We start from the raw sequence: 15,394 nt of genomic DNA, 5'->3' as shown, positions 1-15,394 counted from the left end.
CTCCAGATTGAAATGTAATTGGGAAATAGTTAACAAAATAAATTAAAATACAATAGAACATAAGCCATGTTCGTATGTTCTAAGTCTTTATGTGGCCTGCAGGGATCCTTAGTACGGTTTTGCGGTCCTGTTTCTATCCGAGTTGGATCTGGATAAACCTCTTCATTTTAGACACAAGGACTCCAAGATCCAGGCAAGCTGTGCTATGTCCTCATCAGGAAGACATCTCTTTCACTTACCAGTATTTTTTCCCTCTTCATTTCTAGACACCTACATCTGCTTCCTCCACTTACCTTTACATAGTTGTTCTCTTCCTCTATCCCACCCCCATGTTAACGTAAAGGAATGGGTAACTGTCATGTTCCAACTAAAAATATCACACCGTCTAAAGGGGTTTGAGGCAGGAGGGGGACAGAAGCTTGGGACTCACTCCTGTCATGTCTATCTCATGGCCCACTCAGGACCACACTTCTAGAATAGTACGGAAGTATCTAGCTCTGGGATTTTGGTCTTTCGTTGTAGGTGTTTCTTGGAACTTGTTGTCCAAAGCCCAGAGGCCTAGTGTAGTCACAGAGCATAAATGATGGAGACTCTGCTAGACTGGAGAAGCAGGAAGCTAGTTTCTGTCCAGCATCCACCCTAACACTTGCTTCCAGGGAGAATCTGACTGGTTGAATGATTGAGGGCCACTCACCGCAGGGAAGGAAAAAGAGGGACCGAGTTTTCAAAGGCAAGTAAAACATACAGACAAAAAGAATTAGCCTTTTCTGCAGCCCAAATCCTTTAGTACTTGGGTGCGTAAGTGATGCTGTATGTGGGACTCTAGGGCAAAGTGAAACTTGGGGGATGCAAAGTACCAAAGACAAGTGTTTAGATTCAAGGTTAACAAATTTCCCCTTGAATTAAACTGTCTCTCGTCTTAAAAGACCTCTCCTCTGGCTTTGATTCATGACAAAGGGAAGCTTGCTGGCAGACTTGGCCTGGGGCTGAGGCAGCAGCTTGTCAATGAGGCTTGGACTAAGGGCGGGCACCACATTGTCAACAGGAGGAATGAGCATGTCTCTAAATGGACCAACTAGCTTGTTCACTCCTCCTGTTTTAAAATAACCACATTGCTTCTGAGGTGGGTATGTTGACTTCCTTTTTCCCAGGTGCTACTTAGAAAGGGATCCCAAGACAGCTAGAGATTCTACCTTGATGTGCAAACTAATCAGTGCACAAGTAATCATCACAAGAGGTGGGAGATTATAGGAAGCCTGGCAAGAGTAGAGTGGCCCGACGTTGCTCTTATCACTAGGGGAGTCCTTGTTTTTGAGTAATGGACCTTTCCTTTTACCACCCCTCCCTGCCAGCCTGGGATTAATAGGATCTTTGTAGATAGAATAATAAAAAGATAAAAACTATGACCTGCCCACAAAGAAAACAAGGTGGATAGAAAATGTCTGTTTAGCCAGACTTAAGAAATGCACTCTGACTGTTTCGTGCCACATGTCTCCTCCGTTTTGGCTTTTTCCGATCTCTGTGTGAGCTCGAGTGGTGGTGAGAAGAGGTGGTACAAGGACACTCCCAAGGTCTCTCTGAAAAACTGAGAAATTGATTGTGAGAGCTGGGAGACACCAGGACTCTCCCGCATGGTGCATCTGCATCAAAGAAGGCGCCATGCTCTAGGAGGAAAGCAGAGTCACAGAGCAAAAAGGAATCGTGAGCTGCACAAACCTGGGGACATCTCCACCCCAAATGCTTGAAGGGGCTATGTGCCGGACCTGGGGCAGAGCCTTCTGAGCTTGTATTGGTCTGATCAGCCAGTCAGACACTGTACCTTGACCCCAGCATCATGATGTCGTTGATCCTCTTCAAGTAGAAGGCCAAACAACAATCCTCCCTTTCAGAGCCAGACTCTTGGGGGAAAGCTCTCTACATTTGTCCCTCTCAGGTCTTCTCACTTCTTAGGGCCCTTCAATGGCTTCCAAACTCATCACTCAACTGAACCTAGTTGATCTCTTGACAAAATCCAATGACCTTTTCTCCATTGTCTTCACTCTTCCTGACCTCTGTGATGTGACGGTTTCCTCCTGGGTACGCCCTAGATTTTCATGACATTGCCTTCTTGAGTCTCCTCCCCATCAGACTGCTCCTTTCCCGTCATATTCCTCCTTCCCCTTTGTATCCTAAAGCTCTGTTCTGGACTCTGTTTTTTTCTCCCTCTACCTCTACCTCCCAGTCAACTGTCTTGAATTCAGTTGCCCTCTCTTTGCCATCTACCTCCAGAGCTATCCATCTTGCCCTAGTCTTTCTTGGGAGCTCCACGTCTCCATCATCAACTGCCTGTTGGACATTTCTATTTGGTTATTCCGTAGGCTTTTCAAAATCAGTGATGAAAACAAAACCCATTATCTTTGCCCCCAAACCTCCAGCCCTCTTCTTTCGAGTACGCCACCATCCTCCTAGGCACCCAAAGTGGTGACCTCACAATCGGCCACTGACTCCTTGCTCACCCTCGTCCCACATATTCAGTCAAGTGCTAGATCTAAATTCTGCCTCCACAGCTCTTCTCACATCTGCTTTCTTTTCACTCCTGTGGCCACCGACCTAGGCCAGGCTTTCATCATCTCTCTCCTGGACTATCACAGTGATCTCCTTGTTGGTGGGCCTGTTTCAAGTCTCTTCCCATACAGCCCTCGCTCTCTTGCCAAAGCCTGGTGGCCTGACTATGTCACTCCCCTTTGTCAGTAAGCTCAGCTAGCTCACAGTCCCTTCTAGAATCAAATACAGGTGCCAATATTTGTCTAAGTTGTTTCTTTGGATCCAACCTATTTTTCCAGCCTTATTCTTGATTACTGCCCCTTAGCAAATGCTTGAGCCCAGCCACGCTGGTCCCCATGCGGCCCTTCTCCTCCTGCTTAGTGTCTAACCTCCACACCTGAAGTGTGTGCCCTGCTCTCCTCTGCCTCTTAGGATCCCCCAGTTATCAGTTCCTCACCCTCCTCCAGGCAGACCTTGCCGGATCTCCTCAGCTGCCAGGGGCTCCCCCCACAAAGCTATCACAGACTGATGTTCCATTTTGTCCAGGATTATAGGTGTGTGTGCTGTCTTCCCAGTTGAATGTGCGCTCCCTGAGGGCAAGGGAGGCTTCTTCATCTTTTGGGTGGTCGGGCACGGTCATCTTTATGTCCCTGACATGTGGCAAAGTGTCTGGTGTGGTGATACTTAGTAAGTGCTCGTTGGTTGATTAATTGAACAAACTCTGCCCATGGAGAGTGACTGAGCCCAGAATGGGGCAGAAGGAGAGTGGGCTTCACTAACTGGGGGAGGCTGCAGGGCTTGTAATGACTCCAAGCTTCTCCCTGAAATTAAGGCCTGTCTTTTTAACAATATTCCAGGCTGCGTGGCTGAGTCATGTTAGCCCTTCAGATACATACAGTTTAAAAGAAAAAAGTGTTGCTGCAGCATGGTATGGGGGAAGTAGGGCTGTTTGGAGTCAGAAGACCTGGGTTCAAACGTCGCCCCTGACACTGCCTCATGGACCTTGGGCAAGTCACTTAACTTCCCTGGGCTCCACTTTCTATCTGTAAGATGAAGGAAATGGCCTAGATGCCCTCTGAGGCCCTGTCTGGCTGATCAGGATCCTTAGCTTGACTCGTGGATTTTTAGTTTGTCATTCCTGACATCATCCTTGTAGGCCTGTTCTTTTCTATTCTTCCCCAGTTACCTCCCATGGCTTCCATCCTCTCTATGTTTGTTTGTTTGAAATCTAAGTAGGTCAGTGAGTTCTGTGTTCCATCTCAGTTTCTTTAGACAGCTCTGAGGCTCTGCCGGCCTCTCCTTTTCTTCTCTGTAGTCAGTTCTAAGATGGAAGGGTTATCTCCTCCCAAAGATCCCTATCGTGACTAACCCAACAGATCCAGAATATACTTTCCCTTTGTTGCTTTTTTTGACTTTTTTAAAAATGAAGTTATAATTAAAGCAAGTTCAGTTGGTATCTGGCCACTTGGTTTTTGGAAAAGAGAGCAGAGCACTCCTCCAAATACCTGGATATCTGTGCAAAATAATCTGACTTCTCAACCATAGATTTAGGAGTTGTCACTAGATAGAGATGACTCTCCTCAGACTTATTTAGTGGAATTTGTTTTTTGGTCTAGACCTGTGGTTTTCTGAGTGTGGGGGATTCCGGGTGTAGGAACGTCCTCTACTGATACAGGTCTGCAACTTGTGTGGGGCGCTGAGAGATTCAAGTTACTTACCTAGGGTCACATAGCCAGGAATCATAGAGGAAGCACTTGAACCCAGGGCTTCCTGACTGACTCCAAGACTGGCACGTCTGGCCACTCTCTCTTCCGCCCTTCAGTTTTGAAAGATGAACAGACTGAAAAACAGGAAGGAAGGAGGGAGAAGGAAGGAAAGAGAAAGAAAGCAAACATAATTCAAAGACATTTTTTCTTTACATCACAATGTGTCTCTGCGCCTTCCCACTCCTGCCTCAGGAAATGCTGTTTGGAACCTCCAGGCCATTTGTTGGATAGAAGTATTGGTTTGCATTGAATGTTTAATTTCTTACATAGTAAAGACATTAAAACAACAGCCGCCATTTTCCTTTTTACTTAAATGATTTTAAAACATAGCTCTGCGGGCAATGGAGTGTTGTCTGGTGTCCTGATTCCTTGGGATTCTTGCAGATCTTTTAGATAAACACAATTCTCTAAACTCTCCTTTTATTTTATGCCACATTCTATGTTGTATTATGTATTGTGATTATTTGTAATTTGCCTTCTCTCCCTTGTTAGATTATAAACTCCTTCAGGATAGGAAGCAGGTCTCATTCGTTTTTCATTTTAGCTTCAGTGGAGTACCTTGCCCCTAGGGGCACTAGACCCAATACTTGTTTGTTCAGTGGTTACAGTCAATAGATTTTGGTGGCAGCTCTGGTAGAAGGCTGAATTTCCTGTGAGCAGAGTTAACTTCATTATTTTGTACAGTAGTGGAGTGGTCACCTGGAATAACTTTTGTAGACTTAACTTAGATATTTTAGGGTTATGAAAAACACTTAATATCTGAGCCTTAGAATTCTTATCTACAAAATGAGGGGGTTAGGCCAAAGGACTTCTGAGGTCCATTCCAGCTCTAAATCTGTGATCCTATAATCAACCAAATGTGGGGATGCCAAACAGATGTTACCATTTAAAAGCCAAGTGAGGCTTTCAAGACTTTGCCACAGAATTCTTCTGATTTGGGAGTTTTCCATAACGTCTCTAAAGTCTAGTTGGGAGACAGATTGTGTACTAGAATTTTCCCCTGGCTAGTTCTACTAATCACTGCGATGGAGAATTAAATAAATCCCCGAAACTCTTTTGGAAGTAAGCAGTGAGTTGGGGGAAGGAAATTTTGGTGAGGAACAAGCACATTGCCAGAGAATTGGTTTATAATACAAGCTCACTCGTTAAAAACCTGCAGAGAAGGATGATGGAAAATTACAAGAAATATTGCCTCATTAAACATCGAAAAGCAGCACAGGGGGAAATGAGTCTCCAGAAAGTTTGTCATGATAACAATGGAGCCAGAAGAACTTCTAGGTGAAAGGAGATGGAAGATACCAGATAGCAATGAAAGGGGACCAATGTGTCAGCATTTGTATTATGACCTGGAGTCAGAATGACTTGAATTCCACCCTGGCCTCAGACCCTTCTAGCTGTGTGACCCTGGGCAAGTCACTTCACCCAGCTTGCCTCAGTTTCCTCATCTGTCAAATGAGCTGGAGAAGGAAATGGCAAACTATTCCAGTATCTTTGCCAAGAAAACCCCAACGAAGAGTCTGACGTGACTGAAACAACTGAACAACAACAACGCGGTGTCATCATCGATGGTAGACCAACCCCTCAGCGTAAATGAACTCTTAAACACGTCAGTAACTGACGTGCTGTGTGCCTTTGTGTGGGCCCTCCCGATCCCCAGAATGCGTCTTCCTCTCTTTGAGTCCTTCAAGGCTTAGTTCAAATGCAGGAGCCTTTACTGATTTCCCCAGTCGAAAGAGAATATTTCCTCTCCACTCAAGTGCTTTTGTATTTCCTTACCTGGGTATCTGTTGCATTCCCCAACAGAATATAAGATCCTCAAGGGCAGGAGCTATTACATCTTTGCATTTGTAGCCCCTTGCCCGGCACTGTCACCCACTTGGCTAGCACCTAATAAACATTTGTAGAACTTGGGGGGTGGAAATAACATGTAAGAAATAATTTGGCGAGGGTTGCTGGACCTATGGAAACTTGTGGCTCCAAAGCTAGAGGACCTGAGTTTAATTCTGCCTCTGATACTTCCTGTCTGTGTGGCCTTGGGCAGCTGACTTCACCTATCTGGCCTCAATTTACTCATCTGTAAAAATGAGTGAATGGGATAAGAAGGCCTCTGAGGTCCCTTACACTCCTGTGAGCTCATAAAAATATAAAGAAGAAATATACGTGAGCATCATTTAGAGGCACTGGATACATGTGTCAAAGCCTCCAAAGAGGTGGCGAGAGAAGGGACAGCAACCACTGATTTAAATGCCAGCTGAGAGTGGTAGATGTATGTTCTGATGATCTCTCCAGTAACAGAGGTGAAAAGGGAACGTGGCAACCTTTGCAGACAATTTCCTATAACAAATCACCTCTAGATAGTCATAATGATGAGTGGTCTAAAGAACGTAAGGACTAGCTGAGGGTCTTGCTTACAAAAGCATGTGACTTGGTAGGGCCCAAGTGTATTGGCAGTCAAAATGGACTCTTTGTGCTTAATTCAACCAAGTGCCCTTGAAGAGTTTGGCCTTTACTTCCTTGATTAAATTAGGAGTCCTTGACGACATCCTGGCCTCAAGGGAAAGAGTAGTCTACATGGGTTTGAGTGACATGTTTGTGACATCAGAGGCTTTTAGACCACGTGAGTTTAAGTCACGTTTTTGTGACAATTGTAGTTCACGTGGGTGAGTCGCATGTGTGACTCACCCTTGACCCTGAAAAAGATATAAAACCAGGGGTTGGCTTTCTTTTTTCAGAGCTCTGAGCCACAGCAAGCTCGTGACTCTGGGCCAGCCGCTGTTACAAGCTCCCAGATGCACTTAGATGTTGGTAACTATGAATTGTATTTGCTCTGACTGTTGATGTTTGTAATTTGTTTGTATTTGCTCTGAAGTTCAGGGTGCTGGCTTCCCCCTCCCCAACTAAGTGAATGGTATTTGTATGTTGGATTAAAGTAAACTTGTCAACCCCTTAACGTTGCTTTTCTTAGTAAAGCAGATCAAAAGAACCTGGGCTGGCAGCGTCTTGCAGCGTTCTGTGAGCTGGTTGTTGTTGGTTTTACACCCCCCACAGCAGCTGCTAGCTGAATTGTTAAAACACCAAGTCAGCCTTAAAGTCCTCCTCCCACAAAGGGTTGGCCATGTCCATGTTAAGATCCTTCCTTATGGTTAGACAACACTCAGAGATCTGGGATGTTTAGCAGGCTCGCTAAGAGTTAACTTGATTTTTAAAAAATCTTTGGAGAATTGCTGGTTTATGATCCACAGCTAGAGAGAGTTATTAGGAGCATCTGGGTCTTAAAAAGATGGGCTCTTGAGGCCACAGGCAGCTTTGGAGCATTGTCGATGTGGCCCAGGTTCTCAAATGCAGTGCTCTCCAGTTTTACCTTCCTGTCCTGTTTTGCAGCTAGCTTTATTGGCCACTAGAAATCCATGATGGATTAACAGAATTGGAGAGTTGGAAGGGACCCCAGGGGGCACCAAGTAACTCATACACATAAGGATTTTTTCCTTGTAATGTCCCTAAGAAGTGGTCAGGTTGTCCAGCCTTGGCTCGAAGACCACCAGGGAAGAGGAACCTACCACTTTTGGACAGCTCTGATTGGTGGGAAGTATTTCCTGAATTCAAGCCTAAATCTGTTGCAACTTCCACCCCTTGTCCTGGTTCTGTCCTGGGGGGTCAGACAGAACAAGCCGAAGCTTTCTTCCACAGTCTTCTGGATATTTAAAGGCAGCCATGAAAGCCTCCCTGACTTTTCTCTTCTGCAACACAATAACCCAACTCCTTCACCTGATCCTCAGATGATGACCTGAACTGCTGTCACACCTGTTGCCTTCCTCTGGCTGATCTCCAGCTTATCATTGTCTCCCCTAAATTATGAATTGAGCAGAGTGCTCCAAATGAAGCCTGACCAGAGCAGAGGACAGAGGGAGAAGCTGGGCCTCTCAGTACAGCCCCACATCCAGTGAGTTTTTTGGCCACCACTTTGATCTGCTTGCCCTAAGACCCCCAGCTGTTTTTCAGATTAACTGCTGCCCCCATCCTGTACATGTGGGATTGGTTTTTTTTTTAACCCAGTGTAAGACTGTATGGTTATCACCATTGAATTTTATCTTACTAGATTCAGCCCAATGCTCTAGCTTCTCCTGACTTTATCATCCGGTGTATTAGCCAGCCCTCCCAGCTTTGCGACCTACAAAAGTGAGCATTTCATCTACCTGTGCCTTGACCCCAGTCACAGCATTGGGCTGAGTACAATTCCCTGGGCCTCCCCACTGGAACATGTCTGCCCTAGTGAATGAGAATGAACAACTGTGTGTTGAGTCCCATCATTCAACCCCAGCTGGTAATGACAGTTAGCACCATGTACCACTAGTCCTTAGCTGTCCATCTTCATCAATGAATAATATGGGACACTTTATCAACTTCTTTTTAAAAGTCTAGGTGAACTCCATGGACTGCAATTCCCTCATTTTACAAATTGAATAACCCTGTCAAAAAAAGAAACAAGGTTAGTCTGGCATGACCTGTTCTTGCTGAAGCCAGACTGGCTGGCTCTTTGTTATCACCTCTTCCCTTACTAGAGATTAATCTTTTTGATATCTAAGCCAGAATTATCCCAGAAATCCAAGGTAAACTTGCCAACTTATGGTTTGCAGATTCTGCTCTCTCACCGTTATAGAAAACTGGGGCCACATTTATTCTTCTCTGGTCTTGTGGGGCCTCTCCTCTTTCCTATGGTGTTTCACCTATGATTGACAATGGCGCAGCAGTCCTGTCTGCTGGTTTAGTGCTGAAAGAAATGGTTCCTTTGGGCTACAGGACTCGAATCCATCAAGGATGTAAGGTACTTTCTTATTAATCTTACTTGTCTTAGATATTAAAGCCCAAGGAGTCAGTTTTTTCTTCTCATTTCCGGCGTATAGGTCATTCTCCTTGGTGGAGAAAGCAAGCCAAATAAATTGAATAGCTCTGCTTAATTGGCAGCCAAGAAAGCAGTCACAGTCTTAGACAGCGTTAGAAAGATGCACAGGGTCCAGGAATAGAGCCCGGATGGAGAGCAGTTCTGCATCCTCCATCAGTCTGGCCACATCTGGAGTGTCACAGTCAGTTACTGATAAGCTGAGGAGCATCCAGAGGAAGGGTATCAGGATGACCGAGGGCCTGGAGCCTGTGCTATCCGAGGGTCAGCTGAAGGAACTGAGAATGGTTAGCCTAGAGAAGACATAGGAAGGACATAACAGCTCAGCTATTTGAAGGGCTGGCTCATGAAAAAGGGACTTGTTCTGCTTGGCTCCACAAGGCAGAATTGGGAGCTGTATGTGGGAGTTGTAGAAACAAACTTAGGTTTGAAATAAGGAAAAACTGCCTTAAAATTGGAACTGTCTCAAAGTGGAAGAGATGGTTTTAGCAGGTAGCAGTTTCTGCTTCATTGGTACTCCCTACTCAGTAAACTCCTAGTTACTCCTCAGATCAGATAGCACATTGATCAACTTTGAAGTCCCTCATCGCTTGGCCCCAACCTACTTTTCTCTATCACTACGTCACTGCTTCCTTTCCTGTTTCCTATGATTGAGCCAGTTGACTTTGCTGCTTCCCTTGCCCACTCTATTCCATCTTCTACCTTCTGGCTTTTCCCTGGTTGTCACCTTAGGTCTGGAATTCATTCTCACCTTTGCTAATCTCTTGTTTACTTCAGCTCACAGCTGCTTCCCTCCCCCCACCTTAATTTACCTTGTATAGCATAACAGAGAGAGAGCTATCCTGGAATGCCATCACACCTCCTTAATGAGAGCCATGTGCCCTCAGAAGGGTTTGGCCCAGCATTCTGCACATTGCAAAAGCCAAGTGGTTGAATGGGTGAGGACTGCATGTGCCCAGGCTTGTGAGGTGCCATTGGTTAGGTAGATGCTTGAGTTACTCCATCAACACCTGTACCTTGGACAGGTCCTACTTCTGGGCCCAGAATTTAATAGAAGAGCAGACTGACTTGCACTTGTGAAAAGGCCGGTGTTGAAAAGGGCTTTCAGCAGTTTTGGACCACGTCTTGCTGCCAGGAATCTCATTCTCTTGGTGATACTATATGGATGCCTGGTCTTGGGACACTCAGATCTCAGAAGAATCCCAGTTGTAGTTGACCCAAATGGCAATAGAAAAATTCAAATTTTTTTCTGATTTTTTTGTATACATATGTTTATCTAAACAATTATTGTTTTTTACTTCAAAAGTTCTTCCAGTGGTGCATTATCTCTTCTAGTAACTTCAGGAACTATATAATTACCATCAGAAAATAATGTTGAAATCATGACATTCAATTCAGAGCAGATAGTGGGGTGTGTGATCTTCAGATTACATTTTCTTGTCTTTTGTGACCTGTCTTTTAAAGCTCTTTGGTTCCTGTAAATCTACCACCAACTTGTGTAAGACAGTGAGAAAGCCCACCAAATACAAGATAGTTCAAAAGGTTTCAGTCAGTAAGCATTTGTTGAGGGCTTATTGTGTGCTAGGAACTGGGCTAAGGGCTGGGAATACAGAAGAAAGGCAAAATCAGTCCCTGCCCACAAGGAGCTCGGAGTCTTAACTCAGAGGTGCTGTTGGAACACTTATGTACAAACAAGATGTCAATATCTGCTCAACTGGAAGAAATCTCAGGGAAGGAGGGTATGGGCAGGCCCTGGGAAAGGCCTCCTGTGGAAGGTAGGATTTGAGCTGAACCTCTTCAGAAATCGGCCTCTAGACAGGAAATGTGAGACTTGGCTAATAAAAAGGTCAGATGATGGTTCCATCTTTAAACTACTTTTAATCGGTTTAGAATGGAAAGTTCTCGTGTGCAGTGTGTGGCTCTCCGTCACATGGCTTGACACGAGTTCTGTTTGCTCACTGAAGGCTTGAAGGAGGCTGTGTGGATTTCCTGTTCATCTGTTCCCTTTTCTCTTTCTTTCTCCCTTATTTTTGGTGTTCAGTGGTGTTTCATGCCCCGCCTCCAGCCAAGATCAAGCGTGAGCTGCACAGCCCGTCTGCCGAGCTGTCCTCCTGTAGCCATGAGCAAGGCCTTGGTGCTAACTATGGCGAGAAGTGCCTCTACAACTATTGGTAGGTGGCTGGGGGGCCGGTGCATGGGGCTTTCTCTCCAGGGCCCAGCCCCTTGGGCCTCTCTACTTGGGGCCATTGTTCTGAGAAGAAACACAGAAATCACTGCAGCTTGAGGACCATGAGAGTCTTGAAATGATCCCCTTAAAGCCACAGACCAACTGCCCCCCAGTACTTGGGTCCCTTCTCCTCTCCTGCCCCTCCCCCTCAGGTCTGTCCTATGTTAATGTGAACTTTAAACACCAAAGATGTTATCTAGAAGTGGGAGTAGATGCAGAAGGCCTCGCTGCCGTGCCCTTTACTTAAGGAATATCCAGGCCTTTGGGAATAGAGGTTACTTGCAATCATTCTTTGCTCTAAATACAGTAAATGTAGATCTGCCTGGCAAAGGGAGGTGGGCACGGGAGGGGAGAAGTCATGTTATTTCTAGTAATGTGCTAGCAGAAATAAATTCTTGGGTAAAGAGCCTGGTTCATTCCAGGTAATTCTAACATAATACATTATGCAGTATATAATATATTAAAGGGAAGCTATGGGTGGGTTATCAGTGGTTCCCCATCCTCCAAAAAAATAGCCCTAATGATTATTTAAAAGAAAAAACCGGAAGCAGGGGCTAAAATTATCTTTGAGAAAATCACTCCAAGTGTTAAGTCTGTGACGCAGCCACTTTGCTGAGGTACAAACATTCCCTTGGGGCTGCCAGCAATTTCACTGTGTTAATGCTCTCACTTCCTGACAACAATGAGATGCAAAGAAGCCTTGGAAGGGGCAGGGGAGCCAGGCTAGTGGCCTACTTGCCGCATGATGGTCCTTCTCCTTTTCTCTTCTGTTTACAGTGCCTACGATAGGAAGCCCCCCTCTGGGTTCAAGCCATTAACCCCTCCCACCACCCCTTTGTCACCAACTCATCAGAATTCCTTGCTACCCCCTCCCACTTCTGTGCAGGCTTCAGCCCATGCTCCCACGGCAGGCCCTGTGCAAGGGGTAGGCCCAGCCCCTGCCCCAGCCCCCGTCCCTGTTCCCACCCCCACTCCTGTACCTGCCACCCACTCCCTTCATGAACCCAGGCAACAGCAGCAAACCTTTGCCATCCCTCGGCCACCACATCAACCCATGCCGATGCCAAAGATGATGCCTGAGAACCAGTATCCATCTGAACCGAGGTAGGTTCCAGTTTGGGTCTGTATCCTTGCCCTTTGACCCTTCTCTTCTGCTGCTTGCCCAGGAAGCAAGGGCCAAGGAATGTCGCTGTTCAGCTTCCCGCTGTCTAAGCCCCAGGTACCAGCCCTCATAATGTCTCGGTATCCTTGGGAGGCATCCCCTGTGGTTTATAGACATTTCACCATCCTTGTGAAGTGGGCCAGGGTTGGGGAAATGCTGCTCTTCCCATTGGAGAGACACAGACAGAGACAGACACTGTCAGACAGGTCAGCACGTGCTCCTGCCCCCAGCCTGGGTCTCCCCTCAGGTTTCCTTCCTCCTAGGCCACCACCAACAGCCAGCCGAGGGCCTTGGGGCTGTTTGCCTGGCATTCCCTTGCTGCCTTTTGCATCCATATTAGGGAAGATCTCTAAGTGATGGGCTCAGCAAACAGCTTGTACCTTATAAAAGGTGGCATGGTGCAATCAACAGAGCATTGGACTCGGAGTCAGGCAGCCTTGGGTTCAAATCCTGTCTCTGACATTCCCAAGTCTTTCTGGGCCTGTTTCCTCATCTGTAAAACAGAAGGCTTGGTCTCAGTGGCCTTTGGGAGCCTATTTTAATGACCCGGTTCACAACAGAAATCTGGCTTCAGGTCAGTGTTTTTTATGCTTTCCTCCAAGAAAATGGAGACACAAAGACTGGTCCAGGGTCATGGGAAAGCCACCACTGGCTTTTTCGCTGCCAGCCGGTTACAGTCCAGCACTTGAGGTGCTTTTGAATTTGCCCCAGTCTGCCGCCACCTCTCCCCATGGAAGGCAGTAGGACCGATGAGGTTGAAGTGGGCTGATTGCAGCTCAGCTTACATGGATGGGTCACAGCCCTACCTGGGCTCTCCCCAGCTATGGGATGGAGCCTCAGTTTCTTCATATACAAAAGTGTCCCTCTGATCCCTCTCCATCTCCCCACTTCCCTTCCCTGGCTATTAGGAAGATCAGTGAGCTTAAGAGGTTTGTAAAAACCACAAGGTCACCTCAGAAATGGGAGCTTCTGGGCAGCTGCTGTCCTGTCCCTGCCCAGTAAGATCAGCAGCCTTCTCTCCTGGCCTTGAGAAGGGAAGAGCCTGTCCAGGCCTGAATCTGCAGTGTACTGGGAAGGATGCTGCCGCCGCCTTTGGTTTTAAACAACACACTAGGTTCTTTCTTTCCTTCTTTTCACTCTGTTGCTTCTCTGTGGCCAGTTTCTTTTCCTTTTCCCATAAAGGCACAAACAATACAAACTGTACCTCAACAGTCCTGTTTCTGGGTAGGGGATGGGAAGGAGTGGTTACTAACAAAAGCCTCCTCTTCCCTCGATTGGCTAGGAGATGGTGAGGCTTTTATTCATTCAACAGGCATGTGCTAAGCATCTCTACTAGGTGCTGGGGACGCAGACAGACCTAGAGCAGGGGGAGGCCCTCACTGTATTTGGGAAACCATTTTCAAGGGAAAAGAATTTCAATTCAGTAAACATTGGGTAAGGCCCTCCTCTATCTGAGGCACCTTGGGCAGGGTCCAGAAGAACCATGGCTAAAATTCAGAGCCTGAGAGCCCAGCTTCCTGTCTCATTGCCAGCCTCTCGAATCCACCCTTTGAGAGGAATTCTGCAAAAGCCCAGCTCTGCCCCTGCTGTTCTCGTAAGGCTAGATGAGGTCCTGCCCTTGAGGAGCTTACGGTCTAGTCCAGGAGAGAAGAGTTATACAAACAGCTGGGATATAATTGCCAGTGTAGAAAGTACCACAAAGAAAAGGCTCCCAGTGCTGTGAGGTTTCAAAAGAGGGAGAAGAATTCCAGCCTTGGGGGATCAGGGAAGGCTGCATGAAAGAAGGGAAGGTTTTCTGCAAAGCTTTGAATGGTGCGTGGGAAGGCCTTTCAGGCAGAGAGAAAAGAAACTTGAGTCCAAAGGCCAGAAAGTGTTGGATATGTTTAGAGAACTGGGATATTTCAGTTTGCCTGCCCTAAAGTGTGTCTGAAGGAAGCAGTAGAAAATAGAGTAGAAAATGGATCCCAAAAGGAAGAAGGCCCTTGAATCGCAGTAAGTGAATAAATGAATTCAGTTCAATAAACATTTATTAAGGGCCTTCTGTGTGCCAGGCAGTGTGCTGAATGCTGGGGATACAAATAAGCAAAAGACCTTCCCTGCCTCAAGGAGATTACAGTCTAATGAGGGAAGACCACACACAAAAGGAAGCTGGGAAGAGGGCAGGGGGGTCCCTGGGGAGCTGTTGATGCCGAGATCTGAGCCCTCTATGAAGGAAGGCTTTGGGAGGAGTTTATTGCTCTACCCTCCAGCCTTCCAGAGGGGAGAAGCAGTGGGGAATTAATGATAGAAAGTCAGAAGAGGCATTTATTAAGTGCTTACTGTATGCCAAGCACTGATCTGAGGGCTAGAGCCCCAAATACCAAAGTAAAGTGCCCTGCTTTCATCACCTCTAGGATCAAAAGCTTCCGTTTCACATGGCAAGCACTTCCCAACCAGACATTTTCTTGCCTTACTGGTTTTCTTAACACTTTACTGTCCTCCAAACATTGGCTTACTCACTGTTCCTCCATCTTTGACCACCATGCCTTCCTTTGCCTCAGGCCTGGAACATTCTGCCCCCTCCCCCCTGCTTCTTAGCTTACCTGGCTTTAAAGACTCAGCCCAGATCCTACCTTGTGACCTTCCCAGTGCCTGTCCATCCCGGCCAGGGCCTTCCCTCTAAAACCGTCTTCCACGTACTCTGGATGTGTTTGTTATCTCCAGTTATGTATGTGGAAGGAGCAGGAGAAGGAGCCATCAGACAGGTAGGAGAGCCAAGAGAGAGCAGGATTCAAGGGGAAGATGGCGATTAAGTGTCAAAGGCTGTAGAGAGGTCGAGA

The 15,394-nt window shown here is 46.5% G+C and overlaps 1 protein-coding gene across 2 annotated transcripts in view; it reads left to right on the top strand.

Moving 5' to 3' along the window:
* The window catches only part of ETV5 (ETS variant transcription factor 5), a 74,239-nt gene that overhangs the window by 20,309 nt on the left and 38,536 nt on the right, over positions 1 to 15,394 (top strand). For both annotated transcript variants that reach the window (XM_036766997.1, XM_036766998.1), the window contains exons 6-7: positions 11,228 to 11,357; positions 12,191 to 12,517. In XM_036766997.1, coding sequence (XP_036622892.1) covers positions 11,228 to 11,357; positions 12,191 to 12,517 — 457 coding nt within the window. The remainder of the gene's footprint in view (positions 1 to 11,227; positions 11,358 to 12,190; positions 12,518 to 15,394) is intronic.

Source organism: Trichosurus vulpecula, chromosome 7 (assembly GCF_011100635.1).
Source record: "Trichosurus vulpecula isolate mTriVul1 chromosome 7, mTriVul1.pri, whole genome shotgun sequence".
NCBI classification, from domain to species: Eukaryota; Metazoa; Chordata; class Mammalia; order Diprotodontia; family Phalangeridae; genus Trichosurus; species Trichosurus vulpecula.
The sequence above is the reverse complement of the archived record's forward strand: the minus strand, read 5'-3'. Positions and strand labels throughout refer to the sequence as shown.